The 18,785-nt window shown below is 44.7% G+C and overlaps 1 protein-coding gene across 1 annotated transcript; it reads right to left on the reverse strand.

The window, feature by feature from the left end:
• Window positions 1-1,898: 1,898 nt before the first annotated feature.
• Window positions 1,899-18,344, reverse strand: IL5RA (interleukin 5 receptor subunit alpha). Its single transcript, XM_074602733.1, has 10 exons — window positions 18,075-18,344; window positions 16,601-16,746; window positions 15,871-16,009; window positions 15,214-15,346; window positions 14,948-15,138; window positions 13,841-13,986; window positions 13,077-13,212; window positions 9,364-9,460; window positions 4,341-4,422; window positions 1,899-2,009 (listed from the first exon to the last, which is right to left on the reverse strand). The coding sequence occupies exons 1-10, from the start codon at window positions 18,172-18,174 to the stop codon at window positions 1,917-1,919; spliced, it is 1,263 nt and encodes a 420-aa protein (XP_074458834.1). The 5' UTR covers window positions 18,175-18,344; the 3' UTR covers window positions 1,899-1,916.
• Between the last annotated feature and the right edge of the window lie 441 nt (window positions 18,345-18,785).

Consider the following 18,785-nt stretch of genomic DNA (forward strand, 5'->3'; position numbering starts at 1 on the left):
CAAATCCATTAAAATCACATGCAGGGGAGACGTTTAAGGCACAAACATTGTTACATTAGTGAGCTACATTAATTTTGATGGAGCCATGCTATTTCACCCCAATGAGAACGGGCTCATTTATTATAATTATTTTTAGTCTGTGGCACCTGGGAACTCCATTACTTTCGGCACTTTCCAAACAAGTTACTTGCTGGGTCAAACCTTTCTTTTTATTCTTTGTGAATGTGCTTAACCCCGCCTCTGGCCGGTTCGACGGACAGGGGGTTTCTCGGAAGTAGAAGGGACTCTGCAAGAGGAGGAGAACTTCGTGGTCCGCAGCCAGAGCGCTCAGAGCCCCCGCGGTCGGAGTGGTTTCAGGCAGGAGGTTTATTTGGTAACTCGCTTGGTGGGTTACAAAATGTAAGTAAACAGATCGCAAACAGAAGCTGACGCTGTCTCAAACTCAGTTCGTTTAAGACGGAACAACAGACAGGGAAGAAAACCAGGTTGCAATATTGGGCTTGGATTTTCAAAAAGGCGTGAAGGCAGCTGAAGCTGCAGGTGCAGGAGGGGCCCAGCTCCTCGCAGCTCAGGAAGCCTCATAAGAGCACCAGGAGGCCCTTGGCACATTCCTTTAATTACTGTACACTTGAAAACTCTGCGTTCCCAGGCTGGGCTTTGTTTTGTAGGTGCAATTGAGGAAGTTTATCAGCTTGTGCCATTTTTCCCCTTTTTCTCCCCCTTTTTTTCTCCCTTTAAGCTTTACTCTCTTGTGCCAGGAAGCACAAACGATGCCTTCTTGTTCTTTTGCAGATGCTGCCAGCTCATGGTACAGGCAAGGGCCTGCAAAGGAGCTCTGGACTGAAAATGAGCCAACTGCGTGTCTCCCGTGCCTCCCCTTGTCCCGGTGAGCACCAAAATAGTTCTCAAGTCCCGGGCTGTGAATGTACTGTGAGTTTAAACGTGGCTCCCCGCAGACCTGCAGCGCACGCAGCCCGTGCAGCATCCCAGGCTGCCCGCGAAACCTGCCGGGCACACGAACGCTGCGGGTTCGGGAGTTGTGCCCGTGGCAGCAAGGTGCCGGCTGCCTGCACACAAATAACAAGACTCTAACTGTACATCAGCTGCATAAGAAAACTAACGTTGTCTTAAATAGCCTATAAAATCCAGGGCTTTTGGGGTTTATAAAGTCCTGTAACTGAGACAGCCTTTTCCCAACATCCAAAATTGTTACAAAGCAAGATGTAAGGACCTTGATGCAGCACGAGAGGGACACTGCCACGTTGGGCACGGCCTGGCCGTTGCACCCTTCAAGCCGTACCCATGGTCTGGCGTCACGGGTCACAGCTCACACACAGCACCAACAGACGCTCCTTTTATCCATGAGTTGCATTTCCATGGAGGTTATTGGGGTTATTTCCCGAGTTCACACGGTTTCATTACAAACTCTATCAGCGAAGGCCACGTGTGTGTCCGCACTCTGATGACAGATGTGCTGTGGCCCCGCAGCACCAGGATGACAGCCCTGGGGTGCTCTGCAGCTTCTTTTACCCTTTTCCTAGTATTTGGCCCACCTTGGTCACTGGCCACAGCTGGGCACCTTGCTGCCCTATACATGGGGCTGCGCCAAGTCCCAGTTTGCACTTGAGTTGTCAGAATTACTTAAAACAAAACAAAAATCCAGAACACTGAGCTGTCAACCAGAAAAAAAGTCATTAGCTCTTTTCCAGAATTTTTTTTTCCTGCACAGCCCTTGTGCCATGTGCTTCTGTCCTGCTTAAACTGGGATTTTTCGTTTAATAGCTTATCATTACACAAGGCACCTCGTGGAAGCAAGTCCTCCTCCCTGATGGAAACGCCGACGCAGTGGAGGTGACACGGAGCCCGCTCCGGTGACGCTGGGTGACGAGCCGGGGCCTCGCCAGCCCCACAGCCTCTCAGAAGACAGAGTCGTCGAGGGCGACGCAGTAGGGATCCTCAGCGAAGCTCCCGAACTCGGTCTCTGTCTCGCTGGTGCAGGTACGTGCTCTCTGGAAAGCAAACACTGCTTTTAGCTGGGAGCTGGGAGGTAAACGGACGTTATCAACTAAACTGTGCTAATTAAGAGCGAGGAGTCACCGCGGTATCGTTTTAAGCCTGCACTGAATATTTGTTACGAAATGCTGCAAAGCCATCACTTCACAACATGTTTTGCAAAACGCCATGTTTCAAGTTGGTGCATTTGAAAAGGGATTCACCCAAAACGTTTTGTGAGGAAAGAGCATTGGGTTCAACAGAAGAACTTTGCCAGAAAGTTGCCATTCCCGCTGAAGTTCTGGGCTCCCCGGTTCAAGGACAGGGAACTGCTGGAGAGGGTGCAGCAAAGGGCTACCAAGATGATGAGGGGACTGGAACACCTCTCTTATGAAGAAAGGCTGAGGGACTTGGGTCTTTTCAGTCTGGAAAAAAGACGACTGAGGGGGATCTTATCAGTGCTTATAAATACTTAAAGGGTGGGTGTCAGGAGGATGGGGCCAGGATCTTTCCAGCGGTGTCCAGTGACAGGACAAGTGGTAACGGGCACAAACTTGAACATAGGAAGTTCCACCTAAACATGAGGAGGAACTTCTTTACCCTGCGGGTGGCAGAGCCCTGGCACAGGCTGCCCAGAGAGGTGGTGGAGTCTCCGTCTCTGGAGACATTCCAAACCCGCCTGGACGCGTTCCTGTGCAGCCTGCTCTGGGTGACCCTGCTCTGGCAGGGGCTTGGACTAGATGAGCCCCAGAGGTCCCTGCCAACCCCGACCATCCCATGATTCTGTGAAGTTCTCACAGGGCTGCTCATCACCCTGTCCCGCGGGCACCCCCAGATTTCCCATTTGGCATGGACTGCACAACAGCAGTGACCAGGGGCACCCCCCAGGTGCCCAGGACCCGCTAGACAAAGAGCCCCAGGAGGAGTTGGAGAGCACGTTACAAGGCACGTGAATTTTTCTGAAGACACAGCAGCCAAGCCCACTTGTGGGGCCAGATCCTGACCCCTCGGCACAGAGGACGCATGCAGGGCCGGGGTGCCTGGCGGAAGGAAGCAGAAAGCGGTAGTTCAGCTGCCAGGAAGCCCCCAGGGGTGGCAGGAGGCAGAGGAGCACAGTTCCCACCGGCCGCGCTGGGCTTTCGTCACCTCACCCTGCTGTTTACATGCTGAATTTAGGAACTGAGCTGCTAGGGGTGTCACCCCCCCCGGCCATCTCAGCAGAGACACCAGGGCCATGCTGTCACCTCTCCCTGCGGTGCCAGCAGGGAGCCTCCAGCCGGTATCGCCTACCCACACCGAGCTCACTTCAGAGAGATGACTACCTACAAGGCAGTGCTGCTTCGGATAATGTGAAACAGCTGTCGTAAGTTCACATTTTCTAGCTGCAGTGTCAATATTTGCTGTTTCTCATATTCTGATTTGCGATACCTTAAGTCGCATTATTTTACACCAGTGAACAAACATACGATAATCTTTTAAGCCTGTTTCCTTGACCAGACCATGGAATAAGAACGATACCCAAAAAATCAAACCCCTATTCTAAAAGGGACAAATTAAAATCAAGTTACTGAGCAGCACTTCCCTTGAGCAGACAGTGAGGAGCTTTATCTTATCTGTAAGGCCAATGTATTTATCGTGAAGTAACAGCAAACATAATAAGGCTTAAGACCAATTCAACAGTAGGACCAAAGCATTTCCCATTGTTGGGTTTCAGAAAATAAATCAGCTCTCCAGAGTTGACCTCCGGCTGCTGCCAAGGCAGAGCCTTCTGCCTGGCTGTGCTGGGTGGAAGGAGCAACGTCACAACATTTCCCTACAAAAGGCAGAGTCGTAGGTCCGGCACCGTGTGCCTGAAATTCGTTGCACTTCAGAAAAGCACTCGGCGATAGCATTTAATCCTTTCATTCGTTTTTAACCCTCTCCAAAACACTTCATCCACAAGCAAGGCCAGATCCAGAGCTACTGGGGACTGGGACCTGTCCTTGGCAGAGGAGGGGGCCGCACAGCCAGGTGAGACCCCGCCGCAGCAGTCACGATTACAAAAAACAGCCTCACAAATTGCTAAATTTTGATGGCTAACTTGATGTTATACTCATAGTCAGGGCTGTGGATATTATTACACTAACTGCACCCACAAATTTCCCACTTGGCATGTTTTGCACAACACATTTGACAATGTAGCCCACATTTAATATGGACAGTAGAAATCCTAAGAGGTCAAAGGCTTTATCTGAGCAATAACAAGCTCAATGTTCCCAGCCTTTCCAGGAAAGAGCAGCACACAAACACAAGCATTCCTTCTAGTCAAAAAAAAAAAAAAAGAGCGAGCGACTAAAATGGTATTTTACCTCGTAGTCATTTGGGAAGAGATCTCGGAATTTGTTGCTGGGTGTTGGAATTGGTGGGAACAGTTTACTCCATACGTGGTTTCTGCAAAAAACAGCAGCGGAGGGATGCGAAAGAATTGCTTTTTCTGATGATGACATATTCAACAAGCAGCACATGTGTAGCCCCAGGAGAAGACAGGTCTCCTCGTGCTGCCAGCCCTCCCGCCCCCCTCCCACTCACTCGTCGGCATCTGACGGCAGCAGAAGAGGTGAAAGCAATGGATAAGTGTCCACCAGCGGACACCCCGAGGGCTGGGCAGGTGTGTTGTTCCTACCAGAACACTTCTGGACCCTGGGGACATGCAGACGGCAAAGAGGCGGTGAGGCTGACCCTCTCCCTCATCCGCCTCCCCCATCGCAGCCGCAGCAGATGCTGGGTGGAAGCTCCGATCCGACGGGGCACTGCTGTGGCTTCGGATGGCCAGCGATAGGCCTGTCTTGGAGAGAAATTAATTGCTCTGCTCTGTCTGTCTGCACTCGTGTTCTTCCCAAGGGCTGTGTTGCCATCTGCTTTGTTTGGACATTGAAGACAGGCTGCCTCTTGCTCAGAGTTTGGTTTCTGGACATAATCTGCCCGTGTCTCGTGGTGGGAGAGCAACTGCAAATAATTACGTGCCGAGGGAACAAGGAGAAGGCAAGGAACGGGACCAGAGATGGCTGACAGTAAATGGTTCTGCTTGGCGGTGTAATAACTCATCCTGCTAACACTCTTTGAGACACTCCTTCCCTGCCTGACACTCTTTAGTCAGGCTCAAGCACATAGGCGTACGTATTTCGGTGACTGCCAGTGCTGCTGAGTGAACTTTTTCTTGTCTTTGATACATCCCAAAGTACAGACTTAACATTTCAATCGCCGAAACGCATTCACTATCTCTACCCATGGATAGCACCATGTCCAAATAGGGCCAGATTTTAACGGGAACGTGGCCTGAGTGAAGACTGTAGGACTTAGCCCAGAATTAGTAGCTGGCGCCTGTTCTGTGGAGAAAGCCTGACATCCATGAAGCAGGGACGTGGCCAAGGTGTGGAGTCCCAGCTGCTGGGACCAAGGGCAGATCTGCTCCTCTTCCCCATTGATTTTGTGGCAATTTTCCTGGCTGATGTCTGCTTAGTTGAGCGCTTATGTTCTTATGACTATTCTACTTCCAAAAGCTTTCTGAGTTCTGTCAACTTTTCTTTTATCCCATTATTCCTGCTCACCAGGGAGGTGAGGAGGAATAATATTTTCTGACTATCAATTTGGAGCTAAACCTTCCTGGCTGAGCTGCTGTTGCCTTGAAAGAGACATTAATACTTAACTCATTATTAGACACAGGGAAGGGCCATATTACTGCTCCCATGATAGACCTGACCAAGCAAGCTATGGGATGTCTCCCCATTGCTGGGTTGGTGACAGAGGTGTACAGCCAGAAGTGGGAATATGGGGAGGAAAAGCAGACTGCGAGTCAGTTTTAGGAGACATTTGCGTCCCCTTTGTTGAACTGCTGAAGGCAGTCCAACCATCGGCGGCTGCGGAGGACAAGTCGGGCTGCGTGGTCACCACCAGCGGAGTGGGTCAGTAACGTGGCTCTGCTGTAACTCAAGAGTGGGACTGGGACGAGCGCCAACATTAAGGCTCCAGCACCTGCCACCATCTCTACTCTTCCCAGCTTTCCTGCTAAGGGTTCGGTCTTTGTGACCATACCCAGGTTGGGTTTCCAAACGCTGTTGCCTTCAGGGCTCCTGCACTCCATCGTGTCTCCCAAGCCTTTCAGGAGGAAGGCGCTGGAGGCCACATGATTTCACCTGTATCTTATTTCAGCTCCGAGTGTGGTTTTGATTTATGCTATTGCTGTGCAACGTAACCAACGAGATTTGCTTTTGTTTAGAATTGGCGCGTTTCTAGTTATGCTGTTTGTGAAGAAAAGATTTTGATGGAGCCATACCAAAATTATTTATTGAGTCAGCAAAAAGCGTAAGTTACTTGTCACTTCGGGAATAGAAACACTTAAGGAGGGGTGCACAAACGCCCAAGAGAATGAGGCAGAAGCACAGTGGTGTTCAGGGGGGCTGCTTGCCCCTCAGGTGCAGGAGTCTTGGCAGTGAGGCGTTGGTGGGGGTGGAGACAGTGGTGCCCTCAGAATGGTCCTGTTCTTTTTGGCAGGACACTGAAAAGTTGGAGTTACGATGTGATCACATATCGTCACAAAAAGTGTTACAGTTATCTCTGCTTGTCTCTACGTGGTTAGAGCATGGCCCTTTCCATTAGCGCTACCTGGACCTTCAGGCTTTGGAAACACCCCACGGGACCCTCATGCCTTAACTCGGTGTTTTGGAGCATCTAGCTATTGTGCTGTGTCTGTCTTTCTCAAATTTGCCACTTTTCCCACAGGCTGTGACATGAAAAGGCCAAAGATAAATAAAGAGAAACAAGTAAGAGAACAAGTTCGTCTTTTCCCTTCTTCTAACTGCTGCGACGAGACTGATGAAATATTTGTTTTCGCAGTATGTCAGAGTGCTTTTTCTAGTGTCTTGCCTCCCCCGAGATTCCCTGTGACACTTTCCAAATGACTTCCCTGTAGCGGGGGGCTGGTGACTGCAGGTCGTGGACCCGAGTGGGTGCCCAAGAGGGAAGGGTACCTGGTGGCGGTCGGGATGACCACATCGATTTGAGGGTAGGGAGGGCTACTGACTGTCCTCGCGTCAATCAAGTGGAGAGCAGCTGAGAGCAAGTTATTAACTACCTCCTCCTGTGGGTTCACCTCCAGGAGAAAATGTTATTCCAAGGCACAGCCTAAGGAAGTACAGAAGACACTCATTCATAAAGACAGAGGGCAAACCAGGAAAACAGTCAATTGTGCTTTTTATCAAGACCATAACCCCATCAGCTACTGCAAGTAAGTGAAGGGGAAAAACTATCCAAACAGTCCCAAAGGGCTACTTTGCCTCGTAGCATTTCTCCCAAACAGTAGTCTGCATTTCTGATGCCTGCAACCACCAGGAAGCACATAGAAAAATTTATAGAACTCTTCTGTATAATGAAATTCCTTATAATGGCTTCAAATCGTATCAAAATTGAAATGATTCTGTGGCTTGAATTGCACGGTACACTTCATGAATTTTCAAGAGCAGTAAAAACTGAGAGCACTAATGAAACTGTGATCTAGGGAACCTGTTCTATTTTTCTTTTTTTAATATCTGCAGATACAACAAATGAGCAGGCTAAGCACTGCGTTTCATCTTCTTGCACTTCCCAGTGAGAAATGGCAGGGACACTGAGCAAGAAGCAGCTTGGGAAGGGTGGAGTAAAGCTAGCAACTTCTTGATATTTAGTGCAGCAGGCAGACAAAATTATAATCATTTTGGCAAAGATGTAATAAGCCTTTGGGTGCTAGGGAATTATATACTGGCCAGGCAGAGAGAAACTCCTAGACACAACAAAAGTAGCATCAAGCACTTGAACCTGGAAAAGCTAGCTTAAATTTGCTTGATGTATTAAAGTTCATAAAATGCATTAGTACAGCATCTTCAAGCTGGTCCTTGAGTAGAAGTCTTCCCCTGTACCTATTTCTCCCCATATATCTGTTTCAGGATCTCTGCAGGGGGTAACATGGAGCGGTAAGACTGCTACAAACTGCTTTTGGAACTAACTGGTGTTGGGGTTTTGCTGTCCCAAAGAGAGAGGAAAGAACTGATGAAGATGATGCTGGAGCAGCGGAGGACCCATGGCTATACAGACAGGTCAATCCGTAAAAGAATCAGTGATGTGAGTACGAGCCGTTTGGGGATTTCCACCAATACATCAAGGCTGCATTCTTGGGAACCAGCGCATACAAAGCGCAACATGAATAAACTCTCTGGGGAGTTAATCTGTCTTGTTCCAAAAAGGATTGCTTATTGAGATCTGCTATGCTAATTAAATTGACTTAAGAACAGGTTATCATAGACACCAGACACTTCAGGGAGAGTTAATAACAGTTATTCTAATGTAATGTTCCTGTAGACAAGACCTTTATTTGATACAGGAAATGTGGTATGGAAAGGAAAATAGCCAAGGACACATCAGGATGACCAATAAATTAAAAGGCATTAAAAAATGAATAAGAAATTAGCAGAGTCAAGGACAGCACTTACATTACTGGGAGCTGTGTTTATTGTGGGCTGGTAATTGCTGCTTGATGCATGTTTCAGGGGAGAAGCTTGTAATTACATTGATTCTTTAAGTCATCACTTACGATTTGACTAGTCACAGCTACAGAAATCCAGACTGCATCTGGTTTCTTCACAGCACATTTTGGAATGTTTGGCTCTATGGCATCTGGTTTTACTACATGGCATCCATAGCCTCTGTAGTAACTAAAGATAAACTAAACATATAGTTCAAAAACTCAAAGCAAACAATTGTTCAATGCACTTGCTCCTGTGAAGAGGTCAAGAGGAGCAGCAAGCACAAAGGCCCTGAATTTGTACCTCTTCAGAGCATCTACCACACTCCTCCATGTCAGCTGAAATTCAGATTACATGCCAGAGCCCGACAGAGAGCATAGGTCCGCAGGCTGGACTAGACAAGACTTAGAAAATCCTGGCCTGTACATTTTAGCCATGAAAGATGCTGTCAGCAGCTTTCACCAGGGTTAAAGACAGAGTCCTCCTGGGGAAATCATTGACCCAGCCAGATCCATTTAAGTGAAGAAACGAGATAAGGACAAATAGATTTTTAACGTATTCGCCCCACTCAGTATATGGTTTTGATGTTTAAAATTAAATTGAATAACCCTCTTACCCCACCAATTTTGCTGAATGATATTATTGATAATTACTGAGGTTGATTATTACTTATTCAGTACTTTTACTTTGTATAATTATGCTTGAAGACCAAACTCAGCGCCCTTTCTTAAAATTAAGCAAAGCTTAATAAGCCAAAGCTAAATAAAGCATCCCCCACACCTGTTGAACACCCAGTCCTTAGTTATACTGTAATTAAAAAGAAGACGATGATACTTACATGTTGCATATTGTAGCAACAAGCAGGAACGCGCAGCACGTGAACACACAAAGCACAGCGAGAATCCAGGCTGCAAGATTCTCCAGTTTGTTTTGCCCTGAATTTAAAGAAAAAAAAGAAATTAAATATACTACTTTAGTGCAGATTATTTTAAATACACTCTTACAAAAGATTGCATCATCTGTTTTATGTGATCCTATTCAGATCACAAATTAACATGCAAACGATGGAGACTTGGTATCTAGAATTAGAAACGAAACACAGAGCTTCAAGAACAATTTCCATGAAACGGACTTTCTAATTTCAGCAGTAAATTTCTCTCCTTTTGACGTGAAGGAGAGAACAAGCCGAGAATCGTGAGGACTCCAGGCCCACCAGAAGGACAATACGGTCCGTTGGCTGCTGTCCCGAGCCACGCAGTGCCCTGCCGCGAGCACACGACTGGTGCTGAGCAAAGACACCACTTGCTGATAATCTCAGGCACAAACTGCTTGTTTTCCATTAAACCATTCTTCATTTCTGTTAATCCTTTCTAGCCAAGAACTGGATTTCTCTGGCTTCATAAACTTGCCTGTAAAAAATATGTCAAATCCCCTCATTTTTCTTGAGATGCATTTCCTCAGGAAGAATCTCTCTACGGCCCCTGCCTGTGAGCAGACACCGGTGTTTCTATCAAGGTCAACGCTTCTGTTTTGAAAAGGCATTGCCCAGTGACCACGACCATTATTTTGTGCGACATTATGCCATACAACAAAAACATTTACATTAAACTGCGTTTGCAAAAGGCTGCCGAGTCCCTGTGTGCTTACGATAACTACCTGTCCTATGCATCAAGGTGTCAGCGCTGCCATTACCGGGTAATTGAAGGGAGGGAAATGGGCCAGCGGTAGGAGCGTGGGGTTTGGTGGTGCTGTGGACAAAACAAGATTCAATCGTGGCCAGGTTTGCTTCTGAGAAATGAGGAGCAGAGGCTGCACGGCAGTCCCCGAGAGCAGCGCGGGGATGACAGCAGGGGCAGGGCTGTGTGACCCGTCCTGCGCTGCCATACCACCCCGCTGGGCTACACGGGCAACCTGGCCATTACTAACAGCTTAGGGTCGTTTATTTTGTCTTCAGTGTTACCACTTTTCTTTCAAGAAAATAAGATTTAGGATGTAACTGCCAACAAGGTATGCTTCGTGTGAGTCTTGAGGATAACTGGGGCAGCAAACTGTGGAAAACATTTAAGGCCCATAAACCAATTTTAAGCCTCCCAGCGTGACGGCTGGGAAGTGTCTCTGATTCCCAAACCAAAAATGGCAGGGTCCTATGTCTCTTATGAAGAAAGGGTGAAGGATTTGGGTCTCTTCAGTCTGGAAAAAAGACGACTGAGGGGGGATCTTATCAATGCTTATAAATACTGAAAGGGTGGGTGTCAGGAGGATGGGGCCAGGATCTTTCCAGTGGTGCCGGGGACAGGACAAGGGGTAATGGGCACAAACTTGAACATAGGAAGTTCCACCTAAACATGAGGAGGAACTTCTTTCCTTTGAGGGTGGCAGAGCCCTGGCACAGGCTGCCCAGAGAGGTGGTGGAGTCTCCGTGTCTGGAGACATTCCAAACCCGCCTGGACGCGTTCCTGTGCATCCTGCTCTGGGTGACCCTGCTCTGGCAGGGGCTTGGACTAGATGAGCTCCAGAAGTCCCTTCCAACCCTGACCATCCTGTGATTCTGTGATTCTGTCTCTTCCATCTTACATTGGTTGGCAAGTGCCTCAAAAAGGCAAGATCAGGCAAGACTACGTCTCACTGCAACTGGGAGTACGGTGTGGGAGATGTGGGAATTGCAGAGCCTGTGCTGTGGCTGCGGGGACCTGCTCGGCGTGCTCCTCCTCCAGCTTCTCTCCGAGACGTGCCCGGAGGTACCAGGTACCATTGTGAACTACAAGCACGTGCACCTGCCTAGGGAGAGGTGTCCACATAATACATGAAATGGAGAGAACAGATGACACTTCCTCGGAGCCACAGCGTTAACAGCAATGCTAACGAGTGGCTGAAGTATGTACTGAAACCCAGCAACTTATGCAGTAACCTGTATTGTGCCAATGAACTGCAACAAGCCTCTAAAAATCCTTTTTCATAAGAAAAACTGAAGTGGACCTGTCCTTGGGTATTTTTGACATTTTAGTAAATTTTTATGGAAGACTAACTTTCTTGTTTTTTTACCATCAGAATGAATTTTCCATATTTGATATGTGCAGTGCATGAGTAGAGGTGTCCCTAAGGGTGATGCTTCCAACTTCTCGGTCATTGTCACGCTGTGGGGCAGAGACAGCTCCAAAAGTGCTCCAGCTGACGTAGAGGGGCCCTCAACTCTTTCAGCCTTGCTGGGAAAGCAGAATCGGGACAGCACAAACGTGCTGTGAGGTACTTCTCAGCCCCAAACTTGACCCGTGGATCTCTTAACCTGTGAACCCTGGCAGTGGCTGTTACATACGTACTTACAGCTTCACAGATTTGATTCATACTGGGCTGCCGTGCGTAGTCAATGAAGGGTCCAGCCCACTCGGCTGCACTGGTGAGTCTTTATCTAGCTTTGTTTGACTGTGATGCTTCTGAACAACCTTTTAGAGACAGCTGGTATCAAGATGGGGTTTTACAAAACCCGCTTTTGGCAGCGTATGGCTGCATTTCGCAGGGTTTGATCCCCATCGCCCAAAGAAAGGATCCAGAGTCATGCTTCAGTTGGTAACAAGGTTGGAGGATTGCTGCTACAGGACGGGCAGCCTAGGCCAATGGTTTTCTCAGGATATGGGCTCACAAGAGGTCTATGGGTCTGAAAGTTGGTCTCATCACAGTATTTCCCAGATAGGTGCATGAGGTTAATAAACAGGCCCAGTTTTCTTAATTAATAAGATTTTCAGTCAACCCCCTCCTCGCCCCAGGCAAGTGGTCGAGTTGCTGAGCCTCTCTTCCCAAGGGGATGTGTTACAGTAAGGAGGCAAAACACCAGGGGATTTGCATTCTCCTGCAAATAGACATAAGAGGGAAAATCCCAGTAAACAGGAGAGGGCAAGGAACTTCTTTTTTTTAAGTGAAAACCCAGGAAGTTAAGAAACTCAAAAGATAAGAGCAAAGGAGGATGTCTAAGAAGCAACAGTTGATAACGTGCTGTGATAACAAAACTGTTATTTCCAGAAAAACATGTTCAACAAGCAGGAAATACAGAACAAAGTGGGGCAAATCTTCATTTTCCAAAGATGCCAAAACCGTGCTCTTTTTTTCCCCCCCAACATTTAAGAGTTCAGATAGCTCTAGTAAAGTAATAGTTGACATGATCACTCATATTAACTTCCAGCATGAACATCCTGATGCACACCAGGGAAACGCATGTAAAAACTAAAGAAACAATGCAAGGCCTTACCTAGAACTTACGCCTTAAGCCAGTTTAATGCAGTCTCTGAAAAGACAAGCACGTAAAACCAAAACACTGTCTAAACAAACCCCTCCATATGTCCAAAAGTTTGCTTGGAAGATTTATTTTTTTTTTATTATTTCTAATGGAACACGGATTTAACTCCCCTTGGCATTAACAAGTCAGTTTCTTCCTTCAAATACCTATTTTCCTGGCTTCTATTAAAATGACTTGGTGGTGTGCACGCTCATGATTAAGCAGCATCTGCTTTCCCGCAATGTAATAATATTCATTACAAGAGAGAAGCATGTCATTCTTACCAACATAAATAATTTCACTCCAGTCACTCCAAAATCCTCTCATACAGCATATGTGATGATTAGCTCTTATTCGTACGGAATACCTGCTGGTGACATCAATCCGTAATCTGAAGTCATTTGAGGATATTTTCAATATCTGTTAGGAAAACAATATTGTACTGTTATAGATTACTTAAGACTAAAAAATTCAGAAAACAAACTGTTTATTTTTTTTAAACGCCTTTACAACTTTAACTGTGAGCATCTGGTCTTGCTTTTGAAGTAAGATTTCTATTTCTATAGGTGTAATTTCTCTCATAATACACCAATATTTCAGGGCCAGTTCTTGAAAGATGCCTCATTTTTGCATTCTTCCTTATGACACTTAATGCTGGATTTTCAGGATTCTCCGTCCTCCTACTGTTCTGAACCCAGATGCATAAAACTGAATAATTCCAATTTTTGTCCTTCTGCTTTCTAGGTCTCTTGGGGATAGTTTGTCGCAGACATAAATGATGTCCACAAAAAGAGGAAAAATACAAAAATTGATGAGACTTTGGTTTTGCTGAACTGTAGTTACAAATGGGAGACAAGTTCCACCAAAGTCTATAGTTCCGAAAATGCACTAACAGCAGGTTTTATTTTAAATGTTTTAAATTTTGTAACATATCCATGAATATGAAGATTTTTCACCAGGTTGCATGAAGGCAAATTCTAGCTACATAGGCCAGTCAGCTCAGAGACAGGAATGCTACGTAATACTTGGGCCTCAGAGAAGCAATTACCTGTCTGTTGCCTGACTTCAAGTTGGAGAGGTAAAATTCATATTCAAAACATTCTTTACGAAAAGGAGAAACTGGCTTCTCCCATGTGGCCAGGAGATCATTTTGCTCCAAGAATACAGTGACATTTCTGGGAACATTCACTTTCTCTACAAAAAGAAAACAGTACTGGTAAGCTATATAGAGAGCAAAGTTTAAATACTAACAACTGGAGCACTGTATAACCTGATAGTGTTTTCAAGCAGGACCTATAATCCTTGAAGTATTTCACCTTTTGGACAGAAAAGGTAAGGATTTAGGAGGAATAACTATATTGGAAAAAACAGCTAAGGGAAAACAGTTTTTAAAATCCACTTAAGATTTTTGGAAAACTAGTATGGAGGAGGGGGATTTATTAAATTAATTTTCACTAAAGCATAAAATTAATGATAGAACACTTAGAAAAACTTTTCAGGAAAAAAACAGATGTAACCAGGAAAGTTACTGAAAAATAAACAAACTCGAGGGAATGAATCAGCAGCTACTATGGGGATGAATTCTAAGAAGAAAGTACGCCAACTGTTTTATCTTAGTGAAGCCATGAAAAAGGGAAATGTTAGCTGTTTACATAGAAGTGAAAGGTGTGGAACTAATGAAGGAAAAGAAACTGAAAGATGATAGACATTCATGGTTGATACTACCTTTTATTTGACAGTCTTTAAAAGGACATGGTTATCTTGAACATCATTTGTCCTTTTCCTTTTAAAGAAAGGCTGTAAAATAAAAGGTAGTAAAAACTGTACGTGAAGGTATATTGACTAAATAAATTGAAAATGAATATTGGAAATAATGCTTTGGCTAACAAACAGAATAACTAATTGTCTTTTCTAGCTTTTTTTTTTTTTTGGTCATTCTATCATTTAAAATAAATTATTAAAATCAAAATTAGTTAAAACCATCCATTTCTGTCCTATAATCTCTTCCAATTTCATTAAGATGTCTTTGCAAAATCAGTACATACTTTCACCTGCATCAAGAACCATTGAATCCAGTAGTAGCCTCTCATAAATCTTTTGATAATCCTGCTAGACGTTTTTCATTTTTTTTAAAACCAAAAGTATTTCTACTTACCAATGGCATTTTGGTTAAATAACTGCTGGAAAGGCTTGATTGTAGCATACTTGCTAGACCCGTTAATGTGTATTACAATGAGTTTGTCAACCTCTTCAGAATCAATATGAGTCACTAAAAATCTGCACTCAGTATTCCTGTTCCACTTGTCTTTCATATAATCTCGACATTCTTCAGTGTGTGTCTCATACCTAAATTAAAGTACTTGTGAGACATGATGCTCTTAAAGAAATTCATTGCTGAATAAAATGGGAGAAAACACCAACCTGTAAAATAGAAAGTACTCAGTATCTTCTGGTGCCCCTGGGCCAGGAAGCCACGAGCAATGGAGAGAAACAGTACTAGAAATGGTGATGCGAGTAACACAGGACAAATTAGTGACAGATGTCTCTGGGGCACCTAGGGAGTCAAGAAATTACAAAGCAGAAAGTAAAAATCTTATTACAAAAGTCGTAAGAAATTCATGTTGCTAAACACTTTGATTGCAGTCTTTGGTCCATTACATCTACGTCTACTGTACCCAATTCTCTTCCTTATGACACAGGTCTATCAGTTACAGATGGATGAAAATTCCCAAACAGTTTAAGTAAATCAGTACCACACAGCACCATTACATAGTTCATGTACACCAAGGCAACATGATCTTTTAATATCCTAGACTGTATGAAACTAGGTTATTTTAGCCTTAGCAAGGAATTTTTAGAAAATTTTATATGGGTTATCCATGTTCTGCACCTCCAGATTGTACCCCAGGCTCCACAGCAGTAGAGAAAGGCCTGGACTAAATTATTTTCTAAGATCAGTGTAGCAGGTAGAGGGGAAAATGCCGTATTTCTCAAGTATTAAACCTGTCACCTTTTGATGTCTAGTCCGCAGACCAGGACAGAACACAAAATTCAAACCTCTCCTGCGTTTCTTCTTACCTGGCAGAGGCGGAAGTTCGTCTTTCACCCAGTCACTTCTCATCTGAAGGTCGTTATGGAAAAGTAATGTCCGAACGTGTGCGGAGAAACCATTGTGAAGTGCAGCTGTTTGGATACTGTAAGTCTTCTTTGTATCATACTTGAAATTAAAAAAAAAATCAAATAAGCATCACATGTGATGGAAGCTGAATGAAGGGACCTGCAAAGAGGCAAACCAGCCAGCTAGCTTAGCTGGTTATATCAAGCATATAAAGCTAAAGGGTCCAAATAATCCACACCAGAAGTGTATAAGGCTTCTCACTTCAGACAGCAGGACCCTTATCTTACCAAAAATTTGTCTAGAGCATACAGCTGTGATGAAACATGGTCCGGCACTTTAATGATACCCTGGCATGATAATGATACCATGGCAATGGGAATTAAGTGAGCTGACTTGATTGGAGAGCAATACCACCTAAAACCAGTATCCAACCTTCCTCAAGATGAACGCAGCAGAGACTGCCAGTTCCCAGGGTTACCCTTGTCCCAGCAGAGCTGTACCCATAAGCACAGCTGAAAGGGAATCTCTCCAGTGCTCAAAGTATTTGTTTACAATATAAGAGAATAAGTGATTCAACATGCCCATCGTTCAAGAGATATATCACGCCTGCTGCACCCTGGTTTGGTGCAACATGTTTAACTCAACAGGAATGTCACCTTCTTAGGATGCTGGACTTATCTTTTATCTTACCTCTTCAGGCACAGGGCTTAGGATTTTCACATCATATCTAATCGTGTAGTTTTTTTGTTCTTGATTGGGGTTTGGTTTCCAGTGTAAAAGTACTTGTGCTAACGCAGAGACTGTAAGGGTGAAGTTAACAGGTGGGAAAACCTGAACTGTAAGGGAGAAAACAAGAAATATTCATAACATAGCAATCCAGTGAATTGTTTAGAGCTATAGCTGTTTGGAAGCAATGACCGATACATGCAAATAATTTCATGTCAACATTATATTCTCTCAAGAGCTTCTTATAAAATGTTTCTAATATTTGAAAAATGTCTTTCAATAGCAACCAAAACTTCATCAAATAAGAGTTTACTTAGAACTTAGCTTAAAAATTGATTTTTACAACAGTTTCGATTTGAAAATCACAATGATCTATTACATTTGGCTTGTTAATTAGGTTTAGGTTTTTCAACTTGATCCTCATAACCACATAGACACTGGACGTGTACTGAAACTGGGCTGATCAAGTGATGAACCAAACAATTCTCATCCACATAAGCTCGCAGAAGAGCGTAACATGGGGGCTTTCTAAGAGAGAGCTGACAGCCACAGAAGTTCTATGTGAGAGAAGAAACAAAATGATGAACAGAGGAATTAAGCACAAATGGAAGAAAACATAGAAGGATGGGAATGATAATTTAAAATGACAGGGCAAGAGGGATTCCTGGAGCTCATATGGAAATGAGGAAGATCTCGTGCTGGGGGAATATGTTAGCATATAAATGGCAAGGCAACGAAATAATCAGTCTACTCCTCTCCGTTTCTAGAGTTCTTCAGAGCCTGCCCTCCCTTAATTGCCATCTCCAAGGCAGTTGAGGGACTGATGTCCTCACTTCTCCCACGATTTCAACCTTTGATGCCTGTTCAATTTTCAAGCATGCAACTTGCATTAGCAAAACTGCCTCAAAAAGGCTCAGAAAACCCCAACACAAACCACCCCAAACTGCTTCTCTTAAAATGTTTCTTGTTGAGATGCCCACAAAAAATATCACTGTTAAGGTTGTCGACACACCAGGATTATGCCAGCGATGCTTTGTGTCACCATGTTCCTGCAGCTAACTGCAGTTTTGTTCCTGGAAGTAAAATTGCTACCTGGAATAACGTCTTTGCTCAGGCTGGATTAAATTGTTGAATAAACCAGGCCAGGAACTACTGTCCAGCCCAGAGGGCAAGTGGCACGGCAGAGCTTGCGTCTACATGCCGCATGGTTTTTCCCTCTCAATGCAAAACAGTCCTCAGGCACTGGCTGGGAGCAATCTAACGGAGACAGGGTACAACTGTCCCAAGAAGCACGTTAGCACAGCATGGTCATCTGTAGTCCCATACTCATGGCATGCCATGGACTCTTTTATTCATGCTTAGAAGAGCCAGTTTGACCAACGCATTGGTCAACCCAGTGCTGCTAGAGCCACACACTGGTAGAAGGAAAATGCCTTACCTCCTGCAGCTTGAGGTACATTTGCCTCAACCAAGTTCATTGTCCAAAGAAGGATCAGAAAAACTCTCATCATGCTGGCCATCGTCCTCAGATGGTACATGAGAAGGGCCGTGTATCAGCGTATGTGCCTTGTCACCATGTTACAGAGGCCGAGAGCTAAAAATGAACACAATCCCAAGCGTTAAGCACACAAACCACAGAGCACGGTAAATCCACATGATCAAAGGAACGAAACTGCCACCTTGCAGGAGATGGATTCTTCTCCTTTCCTTGCAGGAAAATCCATCTTGTCATAGCTAAATTTAATACAAGTACCACCAACCACATTTAATTTTGCTCCTTTTGCTTTTGCCCGCCCTCTTTGAAAAAGCTCCTGGTTTCAAACACTGTCAGTGTGGAATATCAGAGCAGCAGTCACGGACTTACAACATCTCTCCACGGAGAGAAGCGAGTCGTGTTCAGGTATATTGGCTTTCAGAAGAGTCCTGTTTACTCCCAGAACAGAAGTAACCATATTTTTAGCTGCCATTGTGTATAAAATGGCTAGTTACTGGAATTTACTTTCCAGTTTCTACTTCAATAAAGCTCACTAAAGAAGCAGTCTCAGTGCTCACCTCAAGGCTAATTCTCCAATGATAATTATTGGGTGTAAGAGAAACTATTTTGTTTGTTTCTAATTTAAATGAATGACTTTTTTTAATGCTTAAAAAC

The sequence above is a fragment of the Larus michahellis genome, chromosome 10 (assembly GCF_964199755.1).
Source record: "Larus michahellis chromosome 10, bLarMic1.1, whole genome shotgun sequence".
Taxonomy (NCBI): domain Eukaryota; kingdom Metazoa; phylum Chordata; class Aves; order Charadriiformes; family Laridae; genus Larus; species Larus michahellis.

Excerpts from the sequence above, each read along its gene's own strand:
- IL5RA (XM_074602733.1), bottom strand. The coding sequence starts at position 18,174 with ATGTACCATCTGAGGACGATGGCCAGCATGATGAGAGTTTTTCTGATC. Across the intron at positions 13,987-14,947 it reads ATTTAACCAAAATGCCATTG|AGAAAGTGAATGTTCCCAGA; the intron begins GTAAGTAGAAAT and ends TTCTTTTTGTAG. Across the intron at positions 4,423-9,363 it reads GTTGCTACAATATGCAACAT|AAACCACGTATGGAGTAAAC; the intron begins GTAAGTATCATC and ends TGTTTTTTGCAG.